Genomic DNA, 19,849 nt, shown 5'->3' on the forward strand with positions numbered 1-19,849 from the left:
TGATCCAATAGGCATGCGAACACAATCGATTTGATGACCAAGTGTGTGTTGTCCATGGAAGCGGGCTCCCCTACCCAGGCCCTCCTCTGCAAGGCCAGTTGGGTATGTTTGATTTCTTTAGTACATGCAATGACAACCACCATTATTCATGATATATTCTGAAGATAGAATATTAGCAGTGCAACATATTTGTTGGTTTAATCAAATACTTCAGCCAGCTTCAATTTTTAGCCTGCTCGGTCATTTTGGATTGTTTAGTTTCTGTTTTGGGTGCATGTCTTCAATAGAACAATAAAGTGATTTCAGGTGCTAAAATAAACACTAAAGGCTACTTCCTCATGGCGACTACATGTGTAGAAAGATGATCCCAATGGAGGAGATCCCGACTATCCATGTGAAGCCGGGGTGGAAGAAGGGCACGAAGTTTTTATGGTACAGTTATGTGTTTCAAAAAGTTATTTGGGGTGTAATTTTTATATTATCACTAAGTCTATGAAGTTATATTTCCAAATATTTCACTTTTGGCATAAGCTGAGGCACCATTTATTTTAAAAAAAATTCTGAAGTAAAATTTGTGAATAAACTGCATGATGTTTCAAGTGTGTGAATTGCACTTTTGCTAAAAAAAATAAGATAACAAGGTGCATGATATGAATGGTTGTGGCTTATGGGGTCAGTCGGGGAGGCGGCGACGATGGGGAGCAGCGACACATCGGCAAACTGCAATGCATGTGTAGCGCGCAGTGGCAGCGGCTGCATGGCCACAATGGACGATCAACAACGCGAAGCAGGTGCAGGTGGCGCCGTGGGGGTAAGAGTAAGTATTACTTGTCATGTTTAACTCATGGCCAACAAAGAGTATCACTTGACACTCCCTATCGGAAGAATACTGTTGTGATGATTATATATGTATGTGTCCACTCAGTTGGTCATTTAGTATTAATTTCTTATCACTTCCCTTTTCTTGCAGTCAAGTTTTGAAACTGGGCTATGATGAGAAGCTCATCCATATATGGGAATTCTACCTTGTATACTCTGCCACTGGTTTCAAGTCATGAGCAGTTAGAGATTACCAGGCCCGGATGTATATACGTGTGCTCTCTGTATAGGTTTACCTACATTATTCCTAGACAAATGGAAGTCATATATACCCTCTGTTCTTCAAATATCATCTTACTAGAAATTGTTTGGTGCTATCCAATGCAGACTAAAATTTGAGTTGATGTTGATTTCTACAATTATGTTAATCTCAGCCATATGATTAAGAGATATCTGTAGATAACATGTATTTGAGTAAAAAGTAGATTAAGAGAGATCTGTAGATAACATGTCTTTGAGTAAAAAGTAGTAAATTAGAAACTTTGGTGAACCGGAGAAAGCAAGCTTTCATCATCGACATTGTAAATAACCCGGGATAGAGACTTGACGGCCACATAATTATTTTACACTGACCTACCGAACCATGAAACAATATTGCTGAGCTTCAACATTTTGTTAAAACATCACACAGAAAATTATATACAACCGACCAGATTGTTAAATCTTGATGTGTTTTAGGCTGAACTCAAGAAATGTGAATAAGCAAGAAAGCTTCTGAAGAGATCAGTGCATAATCTCTTACGCAACTGCTACTGCAATTGAGTCCTTTCCAAGAACCGGTAAGATCTTTCTACAGATCTTTGCGACGTATCTCTTTTAAACTTACCAGGATTTTATGTAGTTGCTTTTCCTCTAACAAGGTGCATCTATATATATATATATTCAACACATTTTGTAGAACTGATAACTTTGAATCTTTCAGTCTTTCATCAGATCATGCTTACTGTTGGCTTTGCACTTGAATAACTAAAAGTGCCAGGACAGTACGCATTTTCATCATTTTAGCCATTAAACTTACTTATGTATCTTTGGTATATTCATCTTAGTTAGGAAGGTCTTTGAGTGGATTTGGTCATCCTAAATTTTGTGTGGATTCTTTTTATATTCCCTCTCTCCATTTCCTTACCATGAATCTAACGCTTTATTGATCTGTTTTTAGCTTCTAGATGTTCTGCAACTATATACACAGTAGATATTGTTTGTCTGAATTGTAGTTTCACTCGATGAGAAGCTGAGATAAACTGAGAATGGGGCAAAAAATTGACTCTTCCTACTCGCAGGCGGTGCCCGTTATGACTCCCATGGGTGGTTTTACCACATCCATCAAACCTTCAAATTCTAAAGATAACAAGCAGCCCAAATCCAAGAAGAAAACTAATTTAGTTATGCCAAGACTACTGTTTTTTTTGTGTATCTTTGTTCCAACTTTGCATTGACACCATGTATGCTTGGACAATGTTTATATGTTCCTTTGATTTTCACCCAAGACAGTAAAAACTCTAAAATCTTCATAGGGTATTTGATTCCATTTTTGCAGCACTGAACATGGTTCCGGGTACTCAAGATATTGCGTTTGTGTTTGGAGAGGTGTAGATTGTAGATTCCAGCCGAGAAGACCAGGAAAAGATAAGGATAAAGAATGTCATATATCTCAGGAGCTAGATCACTTCCCGATGAACAAGTCATATACAATAGACTCAATAGGCTATGCCCTTACATTTTCTGTGGAGAAGTTCAGCCAGTTGATTTGTGACATTTTCTTCTGATTTCTTGGTGGCATGATTGGCATCGTGAAAAGATAATTTATGGTTTGTAGGTATTCTTTTGTTTATAGAGAAAGGGTCATCCTATAGTATGAATTCAAAATTGTATACTCGCATGAATTTGACATGGTTTGATTGCGACGTGCGTTGCACGTGCACGCTTACTAGTCTAATCAAATTATTCAATGAACTCCCACTTAGATAGACATCCCTCTAGTCATCTAAGTGATACATGATCCGAGTCAACTAGGCCGTGTCCGATCATCATGTGAGACGGACTAGTCATCATCGGTGAACATCTTCATGTTGATCGTATCCACTATACGACTCATGTTCGACCTTTCGATCTTCCGTATTTCGAGGCCATGTCTGTACATGCTAGGCTCGTCAAGTTAACCTAAGTGTATTGCGTGTGTAAATCTGGCTTACACCCGTTGTATGCGAACGTTAGAACCTATCACACCCGATCATCACGTGGTGCTTCAGAACAACGGACCTTAGCAACGGTGCACAGTTAGGGGGAACACTTTCTTGAAATTATTGCGAGGGATCATCTTATTTATGCTACCGTCATTCTAAGCAAATAAGATGTAAACATGACAAACATCACATGCAAATCATAAAGTGACATGATATGGCCAATATCATCTTGCGCCTTTGATCTCCATCTTTGAGGCGCGACATGAACACCATCGTCATCGGCATTACACCATGATCTCCATCATCATGATCTCCATCATCATGTCTTCATGAAGTTGCCTCGCCAACTATTACTTCTACTACTATGGCTAACGGTTAGCAATAAAGTAAAGTAATTACATGGCATTTTCATTGACACGCAGGTCATAAATAAATTAAGACAACTCCTATGGCTCCTGCCAGTTTTCATACTCATCGACATGCAAGTCGTGATTCCTATTACAAGAACATGATCAATCTCATACATCACATATATCATTCATCACATCCTTTTGGCCATATCACATCACATAGCATACCCTGCAAAAACAAGTTAGACGTCCTCTAATTGTTGTTGCATGTTTTACGTGGTTGCTATGGGTTTCTAGCAAGAACGTTTCTTACCTACGCAAAACCACAACGGTGATATGCCAATTGCTATTTACCCTTCATAAGGACCCTTTTCATCGAATCCGATCTGACTAAAGTGGGAGAGACAGACACCCGCCAACCACCTTATGCATCAAGTGCATGTCAGTCGGTGGAACCTGTCTCACGTAAGTGTACGTGTAAGGTCGGTCCGGGCCGCTTCATCCCACAATGTCGCCGAATCAAGATAAGACTAGTAACGGCAAGAAAATTGAACAAATCATCGCCCACAACTACTTTGTGTTCTACTCGTGCATAGAATCTACGCATAGACCTAGCTCATGATGCCACTGTTAGGGATCGTAGCAGAAATTCAAAATTTTCCTACGTGTCACCAAGATCAATCTAGGAGACGCTAGCAACGAGAGAGAGGGAGTGCATCTTCATGCCCTTGAAGATCGCTAAGCGGAAGCGTTACAAGAACACGGTTGATGGAGTCGTACTCGCAGCGATTCAAATCGCGGAAGATCCGATCTAGCGCCGAACGGACGGCGCCTCCGCGTTCAACACACGTACAGCCCAGGGACGTCTCCTCCTTCTTGATCCAGCAAGAGGAGAGGAGAAGTTGAGGGAAAGCTCCGGCAGCACGACGGCGTGGTGGTGGTGGAGCTCGTGGTTCTCCGGCAGGGCTTCGCCAAGCACTATGGAGGAGAAGGAAGAGTTGGAGGAGGGAGGGGCTGCGCTAGGGAAGGGGTGCGGCTGCCCTCTATCTACCTCACTATATATAGGGGGAAGGGGGGTGGAGGAGGCGCCCTAGGGTTCCCTAGGGGAGGGGCGGCGGCCACAGGGGAAACCCTAGATGGGTTTGGGCGCCCCCAACCCCTAGGAAACTTGCCCCCCAAGCCGGGAGGGGTGGCTGCCCTAGGGGAGGCGCCCCCACCTCTCCACTTTACGTGAGAGGGGGTGGGAGGGGCGCACATCCCCTTAGTGGGCTGGTGTGCCCCCCCCCTTGGCCCATAAGGCCCCCAACGCTTGCCGGGGCCTCCGAAACACCTTTCGGTCACGCTGGTCGTCACCCGGTACTCCCAGAACAATTCCGGAATCCAATACCCTTCGTCCAATATATCGATCTTCACCTCCGGACCATTCTGGAGTTCCTCGTCATGTCCGAGATCTCATCCGGGACTCCGAACAACCTTCGGTAACCACATACTGTTTCCCATAACAACTCTAGCGTCACCGGACCTTAAGTGTGTAGACCCTACGGGTTCGGGAACCATGCAGACATGACCGAGACAACCTCCGGCCAATAACCAATAGCGGGATCTGGATACCCATATTGGCTCCCACATGTTCCACGATGATCTCATCGGATAAACCACGATGTCGGGGATTCAATCAATCCCGTATACAATTCCCTTTGTCTATCGGTATGTTACTTGCCCAAGATTCGACTGTCAGTATCCCCATACCTCGTTCAATCTCGTTACCAGCAAGTCTCTTTACTCGTTTCGTAACGCATGATCCTGTGGCTAACTCATTAGTCACATTGAGCTCATTATGATGATGCATTATCGAGTGGGCCCAGAGATACCTCTCCGTCACACGGAGTGACAAATCCCAGTCTCGATTCGTGCCAACTCAACAGACACTTTCGGAGATACCCGTAGTGTGCCTTTATAGCCACCCAGTTACATTGTGACGTTTGGCACACCCAAAGCATTCCTACGGTATCCACAATCTCATGGTCTAAGGAAATGATACTTGACATTAGAAAAGCTTTAGCAGACGAACTATACGATCTTGTGCTATGCTTAGGATTGTGCCTTGTCCATCACATCATTCTCCTAATGATGTGATCCCGTTATCAATGACATCCAATGTCCATGGTCAGGAAACCATAACCATCTATTAATCAACGAGCTAGTAAACTAGAGGCTTACTAGGGACATATTACGATCTATGTATTCACACATGTATTATGGTTTTCGGTTAATACAATTATAGCATGAACAATAGATAATTATCATGAACAAGGAAATATAATAATAACCATTTTATTATTTCCTCTGGGGCATATTTCCAACAGTTGGCTCATCCTAGTAAAAGTTGTCATCGCAACAAGGCCGGTACACCAACTTCTCGTGATGAAGCCGCCAATTTGGGTGCTCGAGGACATGGGTAGTTGGATGCGCGCATTTTCTGAGCTGGCAAAGATCGAGTGCACGGAGGCCAGTGCCTTGTGGCTTGGAATGCTATATGCAAACCGCTGACATTTGGCGGCCTCGGAGTGAAGAACTTGGGGATGCAAGCCCTCGCCTTGAGGGTGCGTTGGGAGTGGTTGAGGCGCACGGATGACCAAAGACCATGGTAGGGGCTCCAGTATCTGGTGGATGAGGACGCGAGGATGGTGTCCGACAGCTTGGTCAAGATCGAAGTAGGCAAGGGGAACAAGATTCTATTTTGGAGAGATAGATGGATTCACGGTTTTCCAGTTCAAGACATTGCCCCTACTCTGGCCAATGTCGTTAACACTAAAACGAGGAACGCAAGAACGGTAGAGCAGGCTTTGATCGGTGAAAGATGGATTCATGATGTGCCACCGCAAACCTCCATGGGCGCCTTGCTGCAATCTGAGCATCTCAGGCACGCAATCGCCACTTTGCCAAGAGACGAGTTGGCAAATGACAAGTTCACCTGGCCTCACGACAAATCAGGAGAATACACTGCAAAATCCACTTACAAGCAACTTTGCCAAGGCGGGATTAGTGCCCCGATAGTTGAGGCGATTTGGAGGAGTTGGGCACCTCTAAAATGTAAAATCTTCGCTTGGTTGGCCGGACAACATCGGTTGTGGACCTCTGACAGACGTGCACAACACGGCTTGCAGGATGAGACATCGGAGTGCTTCCTATGCTCGCAGGAGGAGGACAACGTAGAGCACATCTTGGTGCAATGTGTTTACGCAAGGGAAGTGTGGCACACTTGCTTCGACACACTACAATTGAACAGTCATGCACCGGGTGCACAGGATACTTGGGAGGCTTGGTGATGCACTGCAAGAACAGAATATCAGGGGAAGGATGGGAGGGGGTTTGATTCTCTTGTCATCGGAGTGGCTTGGTCCCTATGGAAGCAGAGGAACGCGAGAGTGTTCAACCGGCCAGAGCAATGCAAAGGACCACGGGATCTAGGTAGCTGGATCTTAGAGGAAATCCTCGAATGGAGGCAAGCGGGTGTGGGAGTAGGAGGACTAGATAGATTTGTGAGACATTGATCTATGTGTAATGGTTGGTGTGGGAGTCCCGGCGGTTGATGTTCGCATCGACTAACGGATTTTTGTAATTATTTTGCTCTCTTCTATAAAAATATGGTACGCCATTGATGTATTCTTGATTTTTTTTATTTATGAACCACCTCATTACGGGTGTGCCATGCCTGTCAATGACATCATGAGAAGCATTGAATAATGTTCAACTTCTGGTAGAGGCTCTAACGTATGTAGAAGCCACTTCTTCTCAGTATCCAGCATCATAGTAATACTTGGCAATGTCCAAACTCCAGCCATTGTATCCCATAGTACTCATGACAAAGGTGCAGCGACAGAGGGCATGTAAACATCCTCAGATTCATATTGGGCATAGGTCGCTTGTCTCAAGTCCCAGGACGTGCTTATTCCTCCACGTTGGCAGTGAATTGCCAAGTAGCGACTCGCCATGCAAAATTGCGTACTATTGGGGGGACATCCGATGACAAGATAAGTCACTCATCAGTGAAACAAATTTTAGATAGTAGTGAGAAAAATATTCTGGACAACTAAAGCATAACAAATACTGTCAAAACATATCCATTTTGTGTCTTATTTTGAATGTATCATTATGAAGAACGTAACAGACAGAGCGATAAGATAAAAACATCATGCATACATACAGTTGTAGTACGCACTGAATTGAGGAAGTAGGCACTTTTTTTTTCTCCTTTACTCCCCCCCCCCCCCCCCCCCCCCCCACCCCCCCCCCCCCCCCCCCCTACAAGGCTACAAGTTGGCAGCAACTGGTACATACGTATTATACATGTATTTTTGTGGCTTGACCAGGTTATTATGGAAGCTTGCTGGCCGGATGTGGATGGTTAGAATTGGGAGAGGAACTGGAGCTGCTTCAGGATGGGGCCGAGCGCCTCCATGAGCTTCTCGCAGGGGTGGTTGTGCACACCCTCGTACGTGGTCACCACGATGGCCGTGTCCTTGGCCAGGCGCTGCACCTGCTTCTTCACGTTGCATGTGGGATGGGTGCACCGGTAGTAGCTCCTTCACGGTCAGTGGTACAAACTCGAAGAGGTAAGTATAGGAAGTGACATGATAGTAAGTGGGTTAATGCGATGTTTTATCACAGTGATGACGTGTGTAACGTGGACCAGGCACAAATAATGCATGTCAACGCATGTCGTGTGTCAATACTCAATATGCAACAATATCTATATCTCGGTATCTACATCCAACCGGGCTAACCCCTTTCCATTACTTGTACAGCAAAGATACAATGTTATTTACAAGAAATCTAGTAGGAATGCTCGCACTAAAAAAGAACTGCTGCTAGGAACACACCGTCTTTGATAAATGTGTGCCGAGATCTCCTTCGGAAGTAGTTTGTGTTATGTGCTTGTTTCTTTTATTTTGGGCAGGTCTACAAAACGAAGAGGGCAAGTTAACACTGGAAGACAGCGGGACTATAAGTTGATGAACAGGGCACCGGCGCTGGTGCATGTGGTGAATCTAGAAGATCTTATGATGATTTTTTTCCCGAAACGGATCTTATGATGATTGTCATGCTCACACTTGTGAGTGATATACATGTATATCATCATAGTTTATTTAGAAGATTTTGTACCTTAATGGCGTTGACTATTCCTTGACAGACATGTTGCGGATCACCCTTTAGTTGTCCCCGTGGTGGTCGCTTGGGCAGCCAGGAAGGCCAATGATATTGTGTGCTCTACCAAACTATTTCTAGTTTTTTTGTAAGTGTAAATAAGGGAGTGTTCACAAAATTGCTGTGTCAGTATGTTTAAACTCTTTACAATTATACGAAAATGTCTTTTAGATGTCATTTCATAAATATATGAAATTCACCGATTAGCTCGATATATAATGTGTTGATTACCTCTGGCTTTAGGTGTTGAAGTAGGCACATTTGAAAACTTTGTACACCTATGGAAGTTAATATTTTTGTGTGGTATGTATTACGAGGACATTTTCTTGATTCTCATTTTGCTTCTCTTAATTGGTCAATCACCGTCGTATGTTTGGGAGCTGGCTTGATGGGATCCCGTGAGCATGCACTAGGATCACTTATTCACATTAGTGTTAATTAGCACCTTGTGTTTGGTTTTGCCATACTGATGTTGGTTTGATAAAAAAGAATCGAATTGGCGAGGATTGGCGAGGCGAGGGCTACCACACCATACACCATGCTACCTTGTGTTAATTAGCTCAGGATTGGCGAGGCGAGGGCTACCACACCAAGACGCCTGCCCATTTTGCGATCAGCACGACGAAACGATCGGCCACCTACTTGTGGAGTGTGTGCTGGCACGGGAGGTTTGGGCCCGCATCTTCTCAGCCTTCAACATGCCAGCGGGTGCGCCGCAGGCAGGAGAGACACTGCAGGACTGGTGCACTAGGCACGGCTCGTCCGGGCGTAACGCGAAAACAATCCGCACCGTATGTCTGCTCACCCTGTGGGAGCTATGGAAGCACAGGAACGCCATAGTGTTCGACGGGGCGAATGTAAGCGTTACACGCCTTATGGACCGAATAGGAAGCGTGAGTAGAGCTTGGATGCAGGCGGGCATTTTGAGAGGAGACCTGGCAGCAGCCTTCATAGAGGCACCGGAGTGGGCACATGACGAGTAGTCGGTTTAGTGTGTAGGCGGATGACGATGAAACGCCGGTAAGGATGTAATATAACTGTGGAGGGCTCTTTCCCTTTTTTCTTTAATATATGATACGCACACTCGTGCGTATTCAAGAAAAAAAGAAGAATGTTCCTAATAATCCTATGCAGGCTATGTTCTTATCTATGATCTTTTTTTTGTAGATGTTGTAGCAAGTGGACCAGCATTAGATAATGAAGGAGGGTAGCAACAACTTGAAACCAGTTATCGTATTTTCTTGCATTTTTTATAGGCTTTGGCGTATTCGTTAGCGGGCGGCGAGGACTATACATGGTTGTAATTGCAAAAATTCAGGAAAATCCAGAGAGAGAGAGAGAGAGAGGGTAGGCGATGGTTGCGGCGACCATTGGTTTCCAGTCGATAAACATTTTGCAGGTCAACCATATTCAAACAATCAATGCCGGATTGTTGGCGCACCCGAGACTAACCTACAACGGATACGTCATGCGCATCCATTCATGCATGTAAAGTTTACATGCATGGAAGATTCAGTACTCATGATCGCCGTGTCTATTTGAGCGTGCGCGTTTGCACAACTCCCTTATTTACATGGAAGACAGTTTACATGTATGTTTAAACTCTTTACAATTATATGAATAAGTACCGGAGTAGTTCGGTAGTGTAGAGCCGAATATGGCTATGCCTAACCAGTTAGGGCATCTCCAACAGGTTATATGTTAGTCTTGTTGGTAAAATGTCTATGTCATCAACCAACAAGCTATCATACATCTATTTCAATGGGTTGTATGCAAGCTATCCAATAGATGATGAAAAAATAAATGTGGTTGCTCTCTACTTCACCTTGGAGCTTGTACAAAGGTTGTTGGTTAATCTACATACAATTTTGCTCTCTTTCCACATTTAATACATGCTACATCATCACTATGTCCTATGTGGCAAATTTACCAACACCTATCTTACAACTGTTGAAGATGCCTTTAGACGCATGATCGATGCATGCATGCAAATCTAGGGTGCATGAATATTCATCCTGGCATCGGTGCATGTAATCTAGTGCATATATGAGTACTTAGACGCAGACACGCGCATGACTATCAGGATTAATAATAGTACAGAGAAACTTAATTGGACGAACCATACCTAGGGTTGGAGCTGTTCTTGACGGCCTTCTGCCCGTACTTCCTCCAGCGGTAGCCGTCGTCCAGGATATCGTTCTCGCTCCTCGTCTGGAACGCGAACCGCGGCTTGCTCGCCTTCTTCTTCCCCGATCTCCCGGCGCTTCCCTTCGCTTTCTCCTTGTTACCACTTCCGCTCCCACCCGCCTCGCCGTCGTTCTCCCCGCTCTGATCCGCCTGCACGGCCTCCTCCTCCTGCTCCGGCGGAGCCACCGGCCCCGTCTGGAACAGGGACGACCAGTTCACGTCCCCCATCGCCGGCTGAAGGGTCAGATCAGGAGGAGTACACGGCCACGGGGGCGGGGTCAGCTGCTGGAGCGCTGCGGCGAGCGGGCTGTGCTGACCGTCCGACGACGAGGCCAGCGGTGACGCGAGTGGCGGCGGTGTCGACGGCGCCGAGAAGTAGGGGAAGGGAGGGAACGTGTGCGCCTCGTCGTCTCCGTGGAGACCATCCATCTCCAAGCTACGCGTGATCTCAAAGGTCGGCTGGGTGAGACTTGGTACATAGTGTGCGTCTTCGATTTATAAAGGTGTAGGGTTTACTGCTCTGCCTTGCAGATGTGCACGTACGTGTGAATATGTGAAAGAGAAGACACTCGATGCGGAGAGGGAGTTGTGCAAACGTGCACGCTCAAAGCCGGGAGAGAGAGAGAGAGAGAGAGAGAGAGAGAGAGAGAGAGAGAGAGAGAGAGAGCAGTATGAGCATGCAACCATATCCCAACTAACAAAATTGGTTCAACCGCCCCGTCCGTCCCTGTAAAATGCATATGCATGGCGGAAGCTTGCCGAATACTGTCCCCGTAAAAGAAGAGTAGCACCCCAATCGATCCACGTAGTACCCGTAAACTACGTAGTATAACGAAACGTTGAAAATGACAAGTTCACGACGCTAATCTTTCCGTTTACTTTCGAGCACACAAGGTTACACTGATTTGTTTTTAGATCCTTACTCTCACCATCGATGTCATGTATAAACTGTCTGTACTGTTCTTCTACTTTGAGTATGCGGGTACACCGGTATTTCCATGGCTCAGTGGTTAGGCATGCAGCCGTGTAATTAACCTGGGCATCCGGCTCTGTTTCACGACTCATGTTGCATAGGTACCGTACCCTTTATTTTTTACGAGGATTGTAATTTCTAGTATTTGTATTTGAAAGGATACATGCATCCCTAATTGATATTGGGGTTGAAGAGAAATGAAATTCTCTCATAAAAAATCTCTGTGTGCTTCGTGTAGTCACCGGCGGCGTTGTTATCCTCGATGTATCGGTTAGGTTCTAGATGTGGGATCGAAGCACATCAGCAACAATGGTGCTTGTTTCTTGTCATTGAGATGGATATGATTGTCAACATCAGCAACAATGGTGCTTGAGGAACCCCTTGTTATGCCTTCACGCGGGAACATGGTGACCAGGATGTTATTCCCTACAGGTCCATTGATCTGCCGTTGTTCGCTCGCTCTCTACACATTTTCGATCTCTTTTTTTCCTTTTCTTTTCTTTTCTTTTTGTTTTTTTACGTTTTTCTCTAGTTTTTTTGTTTGGTTTTCTTATTCCTTCTCTGTTTTTTGTTTTTTTCGTTGTTATACTTCATTTTTCTTTGGTTTCTCTTTGTTTCTTTCATGGTTTTTACCGGTTTGTGTTTCTTTCTCATTTTCCCTCTGTCTTCGGATTTTGTTTCTTTCTTTGTTTTCATTTTTTTGTTTTCTTTATCGTTTTTCACTATTTTCCATAATTTTTCCATTTATAGATTTTTATTGTATTTTTTGTTTATTATTTTTTTATTTTTATCTGTATCTTTTGGTTTCCATTCTACATTTTTCGTATCTGTCAAGATTTTTTTTCTAATATATGTTTAACATTTTTCAAATACAATTTTTTAGGTCATATTTTTCTATACACATATTTAGCTTTTTTTTAAATTCTTGATTAACATTTTGCAAATATAGGATACTTTTTTTAACAAAACGGTAAACATTTTTACACACATTAAAAAACATTCAGATGCTTGATTATTTTTTCAAATACAGGATTAAAATTTTTCTCTACATATTTAACATTTTTCAAATACTTGATAAGCATTTTTGAAATACAATGTTAATAGTTTTTAGTATGTGATCAACATTTTCCTATATACATTAAGTTTTTCAAATGTTTGATTAACATTTTTAGAATATAATTTTAACATTTTAAAATACAATACAAGATTATTTTTTCTTAATACATGGTCAAATTTTTTTCTATACACATTAGAAAATTGTGAAATGCTTGATTCACATTTTTAGAATACAATTTTAACATTTTTAAATACAAATATACAATACAAGATTATTTTTTCTTAATGCATGGTCAACATTTTTTCTATACACATTAGAAAATTGTGAAATGATTGATTCACATTTTTCAAATACTTATTTTAACATTTTTCAAATGTTTGATTAATTTTTTTAAAATACATGATCATATTTTTTCACACACATTGTATATTTTTTGTATACATTTTCTGTATACATGAGAACATTTAACATTTTTCAAATACTTGGTTAAAATTGTTTAAAAATGTTTTATGTAAAATTTCTTCTGTGTTATATTTATTTAGAATACTTGGAAGTATAAAAGAAGTAAAAAATTGAATTCTTGCAAAAAAAAGAAGTAAAAAATTGAAAAACGTGAAAATTAACCAAGTAACGAGGCTTCCGTAGGTCTCGCGGTAAGCGAGATAGGGGGCGCTCTCGAAACAAAAATGCTACACTTACGGGATTCTAGTACGGACTGGCTTCACGGACTGCTCTCTCGCCAATCAACCCTCTTGATTTTCGCTGGTGGGACCTCTCCTCCTTAATCTTCTCCAACCATAACTCTTCCGTGCGTCCGTAACCGAAATTCTGCGGAAATACGTCCGTAAGTCTAGCATCTCTGCGCTCGAAAATCTGGTTTGACGCGAGAAGCTGGCCGCCGGCAGGCCGCGGAAGAGTCGGGAAGTTGGCGGCCGTGGTCCGTGGAGCACTCCCGAAGGGCCCCTGAAGCCAAACCAAACTCCACGCATAACCTTTTCTGACTCATGGGGCCCTCTCCGTCGCCGCCGCAGCCGCCACCGCCGCTTCCGGCGACCGGCCGCCTCCTCGTGCTCTACGCGTCGCAGACCGGCAACGCCATGGACGCCGCCGAACGTGTTGTGCGCGAGGCCGAGCGCGGTGGCTGCCCGGCCGTCGACGTCCTCTCCATGGACAGCTTTGACCCCGTAAGCTCCTAACCCTAGAAAACTCACCCCGCAACCCTTCCATCTGAGGTCATCTGAAGCCTTCTTCTTTCTCTGTGCAGAGTTGCTTGCCGGGCGAAAGGTCCGTGGTGTTCGTCGTGTCCACCACGGGGCAGGGCGATCCCCCGGATTCCATGAAGGTAAGGGAAATTGAGAATACATTTTTGTTTGCAAGTTTGTCAATTTTGGTTTGTTAATTGAGCATTTTTACATTGGGTTTCGCATGTGACAGGGGTTTTGGAGATACCTTCTTAAGAAGGACCTTGGTGCCAGGTGGCTGGAAGGGCTCCGTTTTGCCGTATTTGGGCTCGGCGATTCGGGCTACCAGAAGTACAATGTTAGTCTTCTGATGACAAGGATATTGTAGCTTGCTATTTTGCTTTTTAAGATAATGATGATGTGCCGTGATTTGTTAAAATTATCTGTAGTTCATGTTTTCGGGGATTTAACTTAATTATGAATAGAAGTAGAACACTCGTTTGCGCCATGTAAGAAACGGATATGAAAAACTGTACATGACGGCTATGTGTTCTGAACTGGCATTTGCTGCATGCTCAACCATGCTCATTTCTCATTGCTACTTTGCTGCATGCTGTATGCTGCATGTTCTAAACAGTAGTAGTAGGTTTTGCCCTTTGTTGCTCATGCATCATGACTTCTGTTTCTTAAAATCTTACTGGCTTCTTGTCTCTGTTTTCCTGCTCACTGTTGCATACACACTGCAGTTACCTGCAAAGAAGATCGATAGAAGGCTTTTACAACTTGGTGCAGAAATAATCATAGAGATAGGCTTGGGAGATGACCAACACCCTTCAGGGTATGATGATATTCATTTGCATGTTTTGGGGAAGTCTAATGTCATATTTTGCTGGTTATCTAAATCTTAAGCATTATTTTTTCGTATTGGAAATAAATTCTCAAAGTCACCTGAGATTATTTTGTTGTATGTCAGATATGAAGGAGCTCTAGATCCTTGGTTGCTGTCTTTGTGGGAATCGCTGAATAAAGCAAATCCGTCACTTCTACCAAGAATAACTGATATCATTAATCCTAATTTGAATTATTTGGGGGATTCAAAGATCGAAGTCATATATTACTCTTGCAATGATACCCCTCCAGATTCCATTGTTTCAGGTCTGAGCTGTCGTCAATCATTCTAATGTTAGCGATAACCTGTAAACAGTTGTATAATGTCTCTTCTAAAGATTATGTCTGTCATTTTTTCATCAGACTCCAAGAAATTAATCAAGAGAGCACGCTTAATGTCCCCTGCTCTGAAGTTCCATAGTGATGGAGAGCCACAATACATGTTAAAGATGGCACGTTCTGTACCCTCTCCAAGTGTTTAACAGTTTATACCCATTTTTATTTTACTTTTATCGCCCATTTATGGTTGGTTATTTCAGGTTCAGATGATCTAGCAGTTCTAAATATTAGCACACATTCATCTCTAGGGAATCTTCTTTAGTTACATATAAAACTATCCCCTTCTTGTGTCATTACTGAATATAGTATTTGCTCCTGGGAATAACACTATTTAAAGGGTTTGAACTTACTTGTATAAAGTAGACTTCGTCAGCTATAATTTAATTGGGTATTTTGGAGTTTTAACTCTCCTGAACTTACACTGAATTAGTATTTATGTATGCATAAGACTGGAGTAGATTTCCTGTTGGCTGGCAAGGCACCTTATGCTGGATTTAGCTTATTTGACCATTTATATTTTCAGTGGGCAGTTTTCACCATAGACAAGCTCTTTTTTGTGGGGAAAAAAGAGTGGACACTGGACAACAGTCGACCATACACAATTTTTTTCTTTTTCATTACCATAGGAAAGCTCTGATTGCAAAGGCAAGCTCTATAGCACTAGTTGATGCCCTGTTGTTCCGTAGACACTTAAACTGTCCATTCTGCTGCGAGAAGCTTGCCACTAACTGTGCATGCCAAGCTCAAGTTGCAGTTCTATGTCATGAACGTGATGCTCCTTTGCTCAGGAGGTTCGGCTTGCACGGGGAGATATTTACCATGCTAAAAAAGTCGAACCTTATTAAACAAGAGTAATGAATAATCTATGGGTGGTAGTATGATAAACAACAGACTGGGGATAGTTATGGTTCATTGTGGGGATGCTCCTCCTGTTCTGTGAGTATATAATAGGTTGTTGATGTAAAAATTGTTGTAATTTAGTCGATCCATCTTTATTCTTTTAGTTCATGTCACTGATGATCCTGCTTACCTTTTTAGGTAACAAATCAGCGTTTGACTAAGGAGGATTATGAGAAAGATGTGCGCCACTTTGAATTGGAAGATCCATCTTCAGTGCGTTCTTTGTTCCATATGATGTTAGCTCACAGTCATCTTGTTAATGTGAAGAGGTTGTAAGATTGTTTATTTTTTGCCATGTTAGGGGATCAGCTATCAAGTTGGCGATGCGTTAGAAATTCTACCAAGTCAGAATCCATCAGCTGTTAATGCTTTCATTGAACGCTGTAACTTGGATCCAGATTGTTACATAACGGTAGGTTGATCTGTTTTGTTTTATCTGCTTGATTTAGTTTCTTGTACGTTTGTGTTTCCTCCGGCACTGACTTAACTTCCTTTAGTATCTCGGTCCATAGTAGTATCTGTCTGCGCATTGTTTGTTGCAAAATTAAATACAACTGCTTTAACTGGGTCATTGCTTTTGTAGCAAGTTATGGTTTATATTTCCTACATCCTTTTTCTTTCTTTCTCGAATACATGATTATTAAGTTTATCAATAAAGGGGAGAAAACTAGAGATACTTGTGCCTTTTTATATCTTATCAACTAGTCAACCTGTTGCAGTTATTTAGCTAACTAAAAAAGAGACTATTTTGTTTGCCCAGATTAGAGCAAAGGGAGGGGATGAAGTTCCCAACGGTTCACTTCTGAATGGCTCGATGGGTCGCATCAAGTTAAGCACCTTTGTTGCTTTGACAATGGATGTTGCATCAGCTTCCCCTCGTCGGTATTTCTTTGAGGCAAGAACAGCTACCCTGAATGCTTTATCCCATGCACTTCCTTTCTAGCTGTTGATAGCTAATGGATGCCAGTGATATCCTGATTTATATGGCTAATGAGTCATCTTTGATGTTCACACAACTTCAATTTTCTGTTGTAGATCATGAGCCATTTTGCAACAGCTGAACATGAAAAGGAAAGGCTTCAGTATTTTGCTTCTCCTGAAGGTAGAGATGACCTCTACCAGTACAATCAAAAGGAGAGTCGGACTGTTCTAGAAGTAAGTTATGTCTTAACTGGAGATTTTCTATATGCCGTTCTTGCAATACAAAAAATTAGTGTGTGCAAGTTATACCATTTATATGACAATAGGCCATTGTCTTTGGAATTTTTTTCATGGTTGAACCGTGAGATATGGTTTTGTGCTACTTTTAGGTACTGGAGGATTTTCCCTCGGTGCACATGCCTTTTGAATGGCTGGTGCAACTAACTCCTCCATTGAAGAAACGGGCCTTTTCCATATCATCATCGCCATTAGTACATCCAAATCAGATACACTTGACTGTTAGTATTGTATCATGGCTTACTCCTTTCAAGAGGACAAGGCAGGGTCTCTGCTCCACATGGCTGGCAGGTCTCAGTCCAAATGAAGGTATGCATTGTTTCTTTCCTTCTGTTCTTTTCCTGGATGTCACTGCTCCTGCTCCTGCTGTAATAACATTTACTTTCACTTTAACTTAGTACATGTACCCATTCACCCTGAAGAAAAAAAAAACATTGACCTCTCTTAATTGTCACTTTGTTTATGTGCAGAAAATCTTATACCATGTTGGGTACACAAAGGATCCCTGCCTCCTCCCAAGCCATCGATTCCTCTTGTACTTATTGGACCAGGAACAGGATGTGCACCATTTCGAGCATTTGTGGAGGAAAGGGCTGCACAGAGTGCGAGAGAATCAACAGCTCCCATTCTGTTCTTTTTTGGCTGTAGAAATGAAGACAACGATTTTCTGTACAAGGACTTCTGGTTGAAGCATGCCCAGGACAAGGGAGTGCTGTCCCTGAAAGAGGGCGGTGGTTTCTTTGTTGCCTTTTCCAGGGATCAGCCTCAAAAGGTCTATGTACAACATAAGATAAAGGAGCAGAGTGCAAGAGTGTGGAACATATTATGCTCTGGGGCTGCAATATACGTTGCAGGGTCTTCTACCAAAATGCCTGCTGATGTTACAGCTGCACTAGAAGAAGTTATCCGCCAAAAAGGTGGTGAGGCTGCTTCAGGATGGCTCAGGAAACTGGAAAGGGCTGGTAAATTTAACATTGAAACGTGGTCGTGATTTTTCAGTCAAACAGGGCAAGAAAGTATGTGCGAACAATCTATCGTGCTCTGCAGTTATTTATGGGGTAGCAATTCAGCGTAGATCAAAGATTTCAAGAAAGTAGATGTATATCTGCACATAAATACAGATAAACAATCATTTATTCTTCGACAGTAAAAATCACAAGGGAAATCAAACACATCCCCTGTTTCACTGTTGTATCTGTATTCGGGATGATGTAGGTTTGGTTCAAAGATGAAGAGTGGTGACTTAATTTTATGAAGTGGGATGAAAACAAGTGAAATCAGGTGAGAGCAGTAGTTGCTGTATTTGACGTGGTTTTAATTTGTGACACTCTGTTCAATTTGTCGACCTTATGATGTAGGAGTATTATCTAATCTGTACTCAGTGGCCAGTCTTGAATATTTACTATGACGCCCTATGATCATTCAGGATTTCCGTTTGAAGAGTTAAACTTGCAGTATCATTCGAGACAGGCTGAATGCCCGTTCAGCCATCTGCATATATGTTTGTCCTTGGTTCTTCTGTCTTTGTTTTCCTTGGTATTAATTTCTTACACCTTTAGGCCTCCTTTGGTTTGGAGTAATTTCATAGGAATTTTAGAGGATAGGATTTTTATAGGATTTTTTTCCTTTAGAGCCCTTTGGTTCATAGGAATAGATTTTTATTCCTACATAGGATTGGTTCCTATCCTCCACATTTCATAGGAAAATAAAAATGAGCCTAGACTCAATGAAAAAATTCCTTTGGTGTCAACCAAATGACATCTTGTTTCCTATTCCTACTCATAGAATTTGAGATACATGCCATCTCATTTCCTACAAAATTCCTATTTCTATGATAATCCTATCCTATGAACCAAAAGAGGCCTTAACCTTTTCTTCTCATAATTGCTTTCCTGGCTGTGGCCATGGAATAGGGTGAGATAACATTGAATAAAACGGTGGCATCTTGATTGTCTGGTTCATTGGCGAGATCTATTTCAGCTCTACAGACGAGTCTTAGAGCATCTCCAACAGGCGCCTCGCCGTAAATAGACTCACTTTAGCGCGCACAATCCGGCGGATGGCTTCAGCGGGCGCGCAATAACCACGCGCGTGGTATAAGCAGTTGGGCACGCGGCAGGAAGCGGTACCCCGCGCGGTGTATTTGCGACCCCCGCTTCCGCGCGCGGCACACTCGCTCGCTCTGTCTTCTCCTGCTCCAAAGCCCCGCGCGCGCCGGCGCCGGCGACCTGCACCCATGGACGCACGCGCCGGCACCCCGCTCACTCCGTCCTATAGCCGCGACCCCCCCCCCCCCGCCCCCGCCGTCGCCGCCGCCGCAAACCCTAGCCCCAGTGGCGTTGGCCTCGCCTCCGCCGGAGCTCCTCCGACCATCGGCCTCGCGCGCGGCCTCTTCATGCCGCCGCGGATGACCTCGGCGGCGGGTGGCGTCGCGCCGGCGCCGGCCCGAGCCGCCGCCCCCTCCTCCTCAAAGCTCCCCAATGCGG

General features: G+C 43.3%; 2 protein-coding genes across 2 annotated transcripts; one reads left to right on the plus strand and one right to left on the minus strand.

Annotated features, from left to right (window-relative positions):
* Positions 1-7,520: 7,520 nt before the first annotated feature.
* On the minus strand, positions 7,521-11,292 carry LOC125544677 (probable WRKY transcription factor 75). Its single transcript, XM_048708425.1, has 2 exons — positions 10,746-11,292; positions 7,521-7,998 (listed from the first exon to the last, which is right to left on the minus strand). Exons 1-2 carry the CDS (start codon positions 11,234-11,236, stop codon positions 7,821-7,823), a joined length of 669 nt encoding a protein of 222 aa, XP_048564382.1. The 5' UTR covers positions 11,237-11,292; the 3' UTR covers positions 7,521-7,820.
* Positions 11,293-13,621: 2,329 nt separating this feature from the next.
* LOC125544678 (NADPH-dependent diflavin oxidoreductase 1-like) lies at positions 13,622-18,805 on the plus strand. The gene is made up of 12 exons (XM_048708426.1): positions 13,622-14,021; positions 14,102-14,179; positions 14,272-14,376; positions 14,765-14,856; positions 14,992-15,173; positions 15,270-15,358; positions 16,284-16,358; positions 16,447-16,557; positions 16,906-17,040; positions 17,181-17,300; positions 17,456-17,672; positions 17,834-18,805. The coding sequence occupies exons 1-12, from the start codon at positions 13,842-13,844 to the stop codon at positions 18,352-18,354; spliced, it is 1,905 nt and encodes a 634-aa protein (XP_048564383.1). The 5' UTR covers positions 13,622-13,841; the 3' UTR covers positions 18,355-18,805.
* The last annotated feature ends 1,044 nt before the right edge of the window (positions 18,806-19,849 follow it).

The sequence above is a fragment of the Triticum urartu genome, chromosome 3, assembly GCF_003073215.2.
Source record: "Triticum urartu cultivar G1812 chromosome 3, Tu2.1, whole genome shotgun sequence".
NCBI lineage: Eukaryota > Viridiplantae > Streptophyta > Magnoliopsida > Poales > Poaceae > Triticum > Triticum urartu.

What these genes read in the sequence shown, in the direction of transcription:
- LOC125544678 (XM_048708426.1), top strand. Translation starts at nt 13,842, where the DNA reads ATGGGGCCCTCTCCGTCGCCGCCGCAGCCGCCACCGCCGCTTCCGGCG. An exon ending in ATCCCCCGGATTCCATGAAG is followed by an intron (nt 14,180 to 14,271) that starts GTAAGGGAAATT and finishes CGCATGTGACAG; the next exon opens with GGGTTTTGGAGATACCTTCT. An exon ending in ATCCAGATTGTTACATAACG is followed by an intron (nt 16,558 to 16,905) that starts GTAGGTTGATCT and finishes TTGTTTGCCCAG; the next exon opens with ATTAGAGCAAAGGGAGGGGA.
- LOC125544677 (XM_048708425.1), bottom strand. Translation starts at nt 11,236, where the DNA reads ATGGATGGTCTCCACGGAGACGACGAGGCGCACACGTTCCCTCCCTTC. An exon ending in AAGAACAGCTCCAACCCTAG is followed by an intron (nt 7,999 to 10,745) that starts GTATGGTTCGTC and finishes CTGACCGTGAAG; the next exon opens with GAGCTACTACCGGTGCACCC.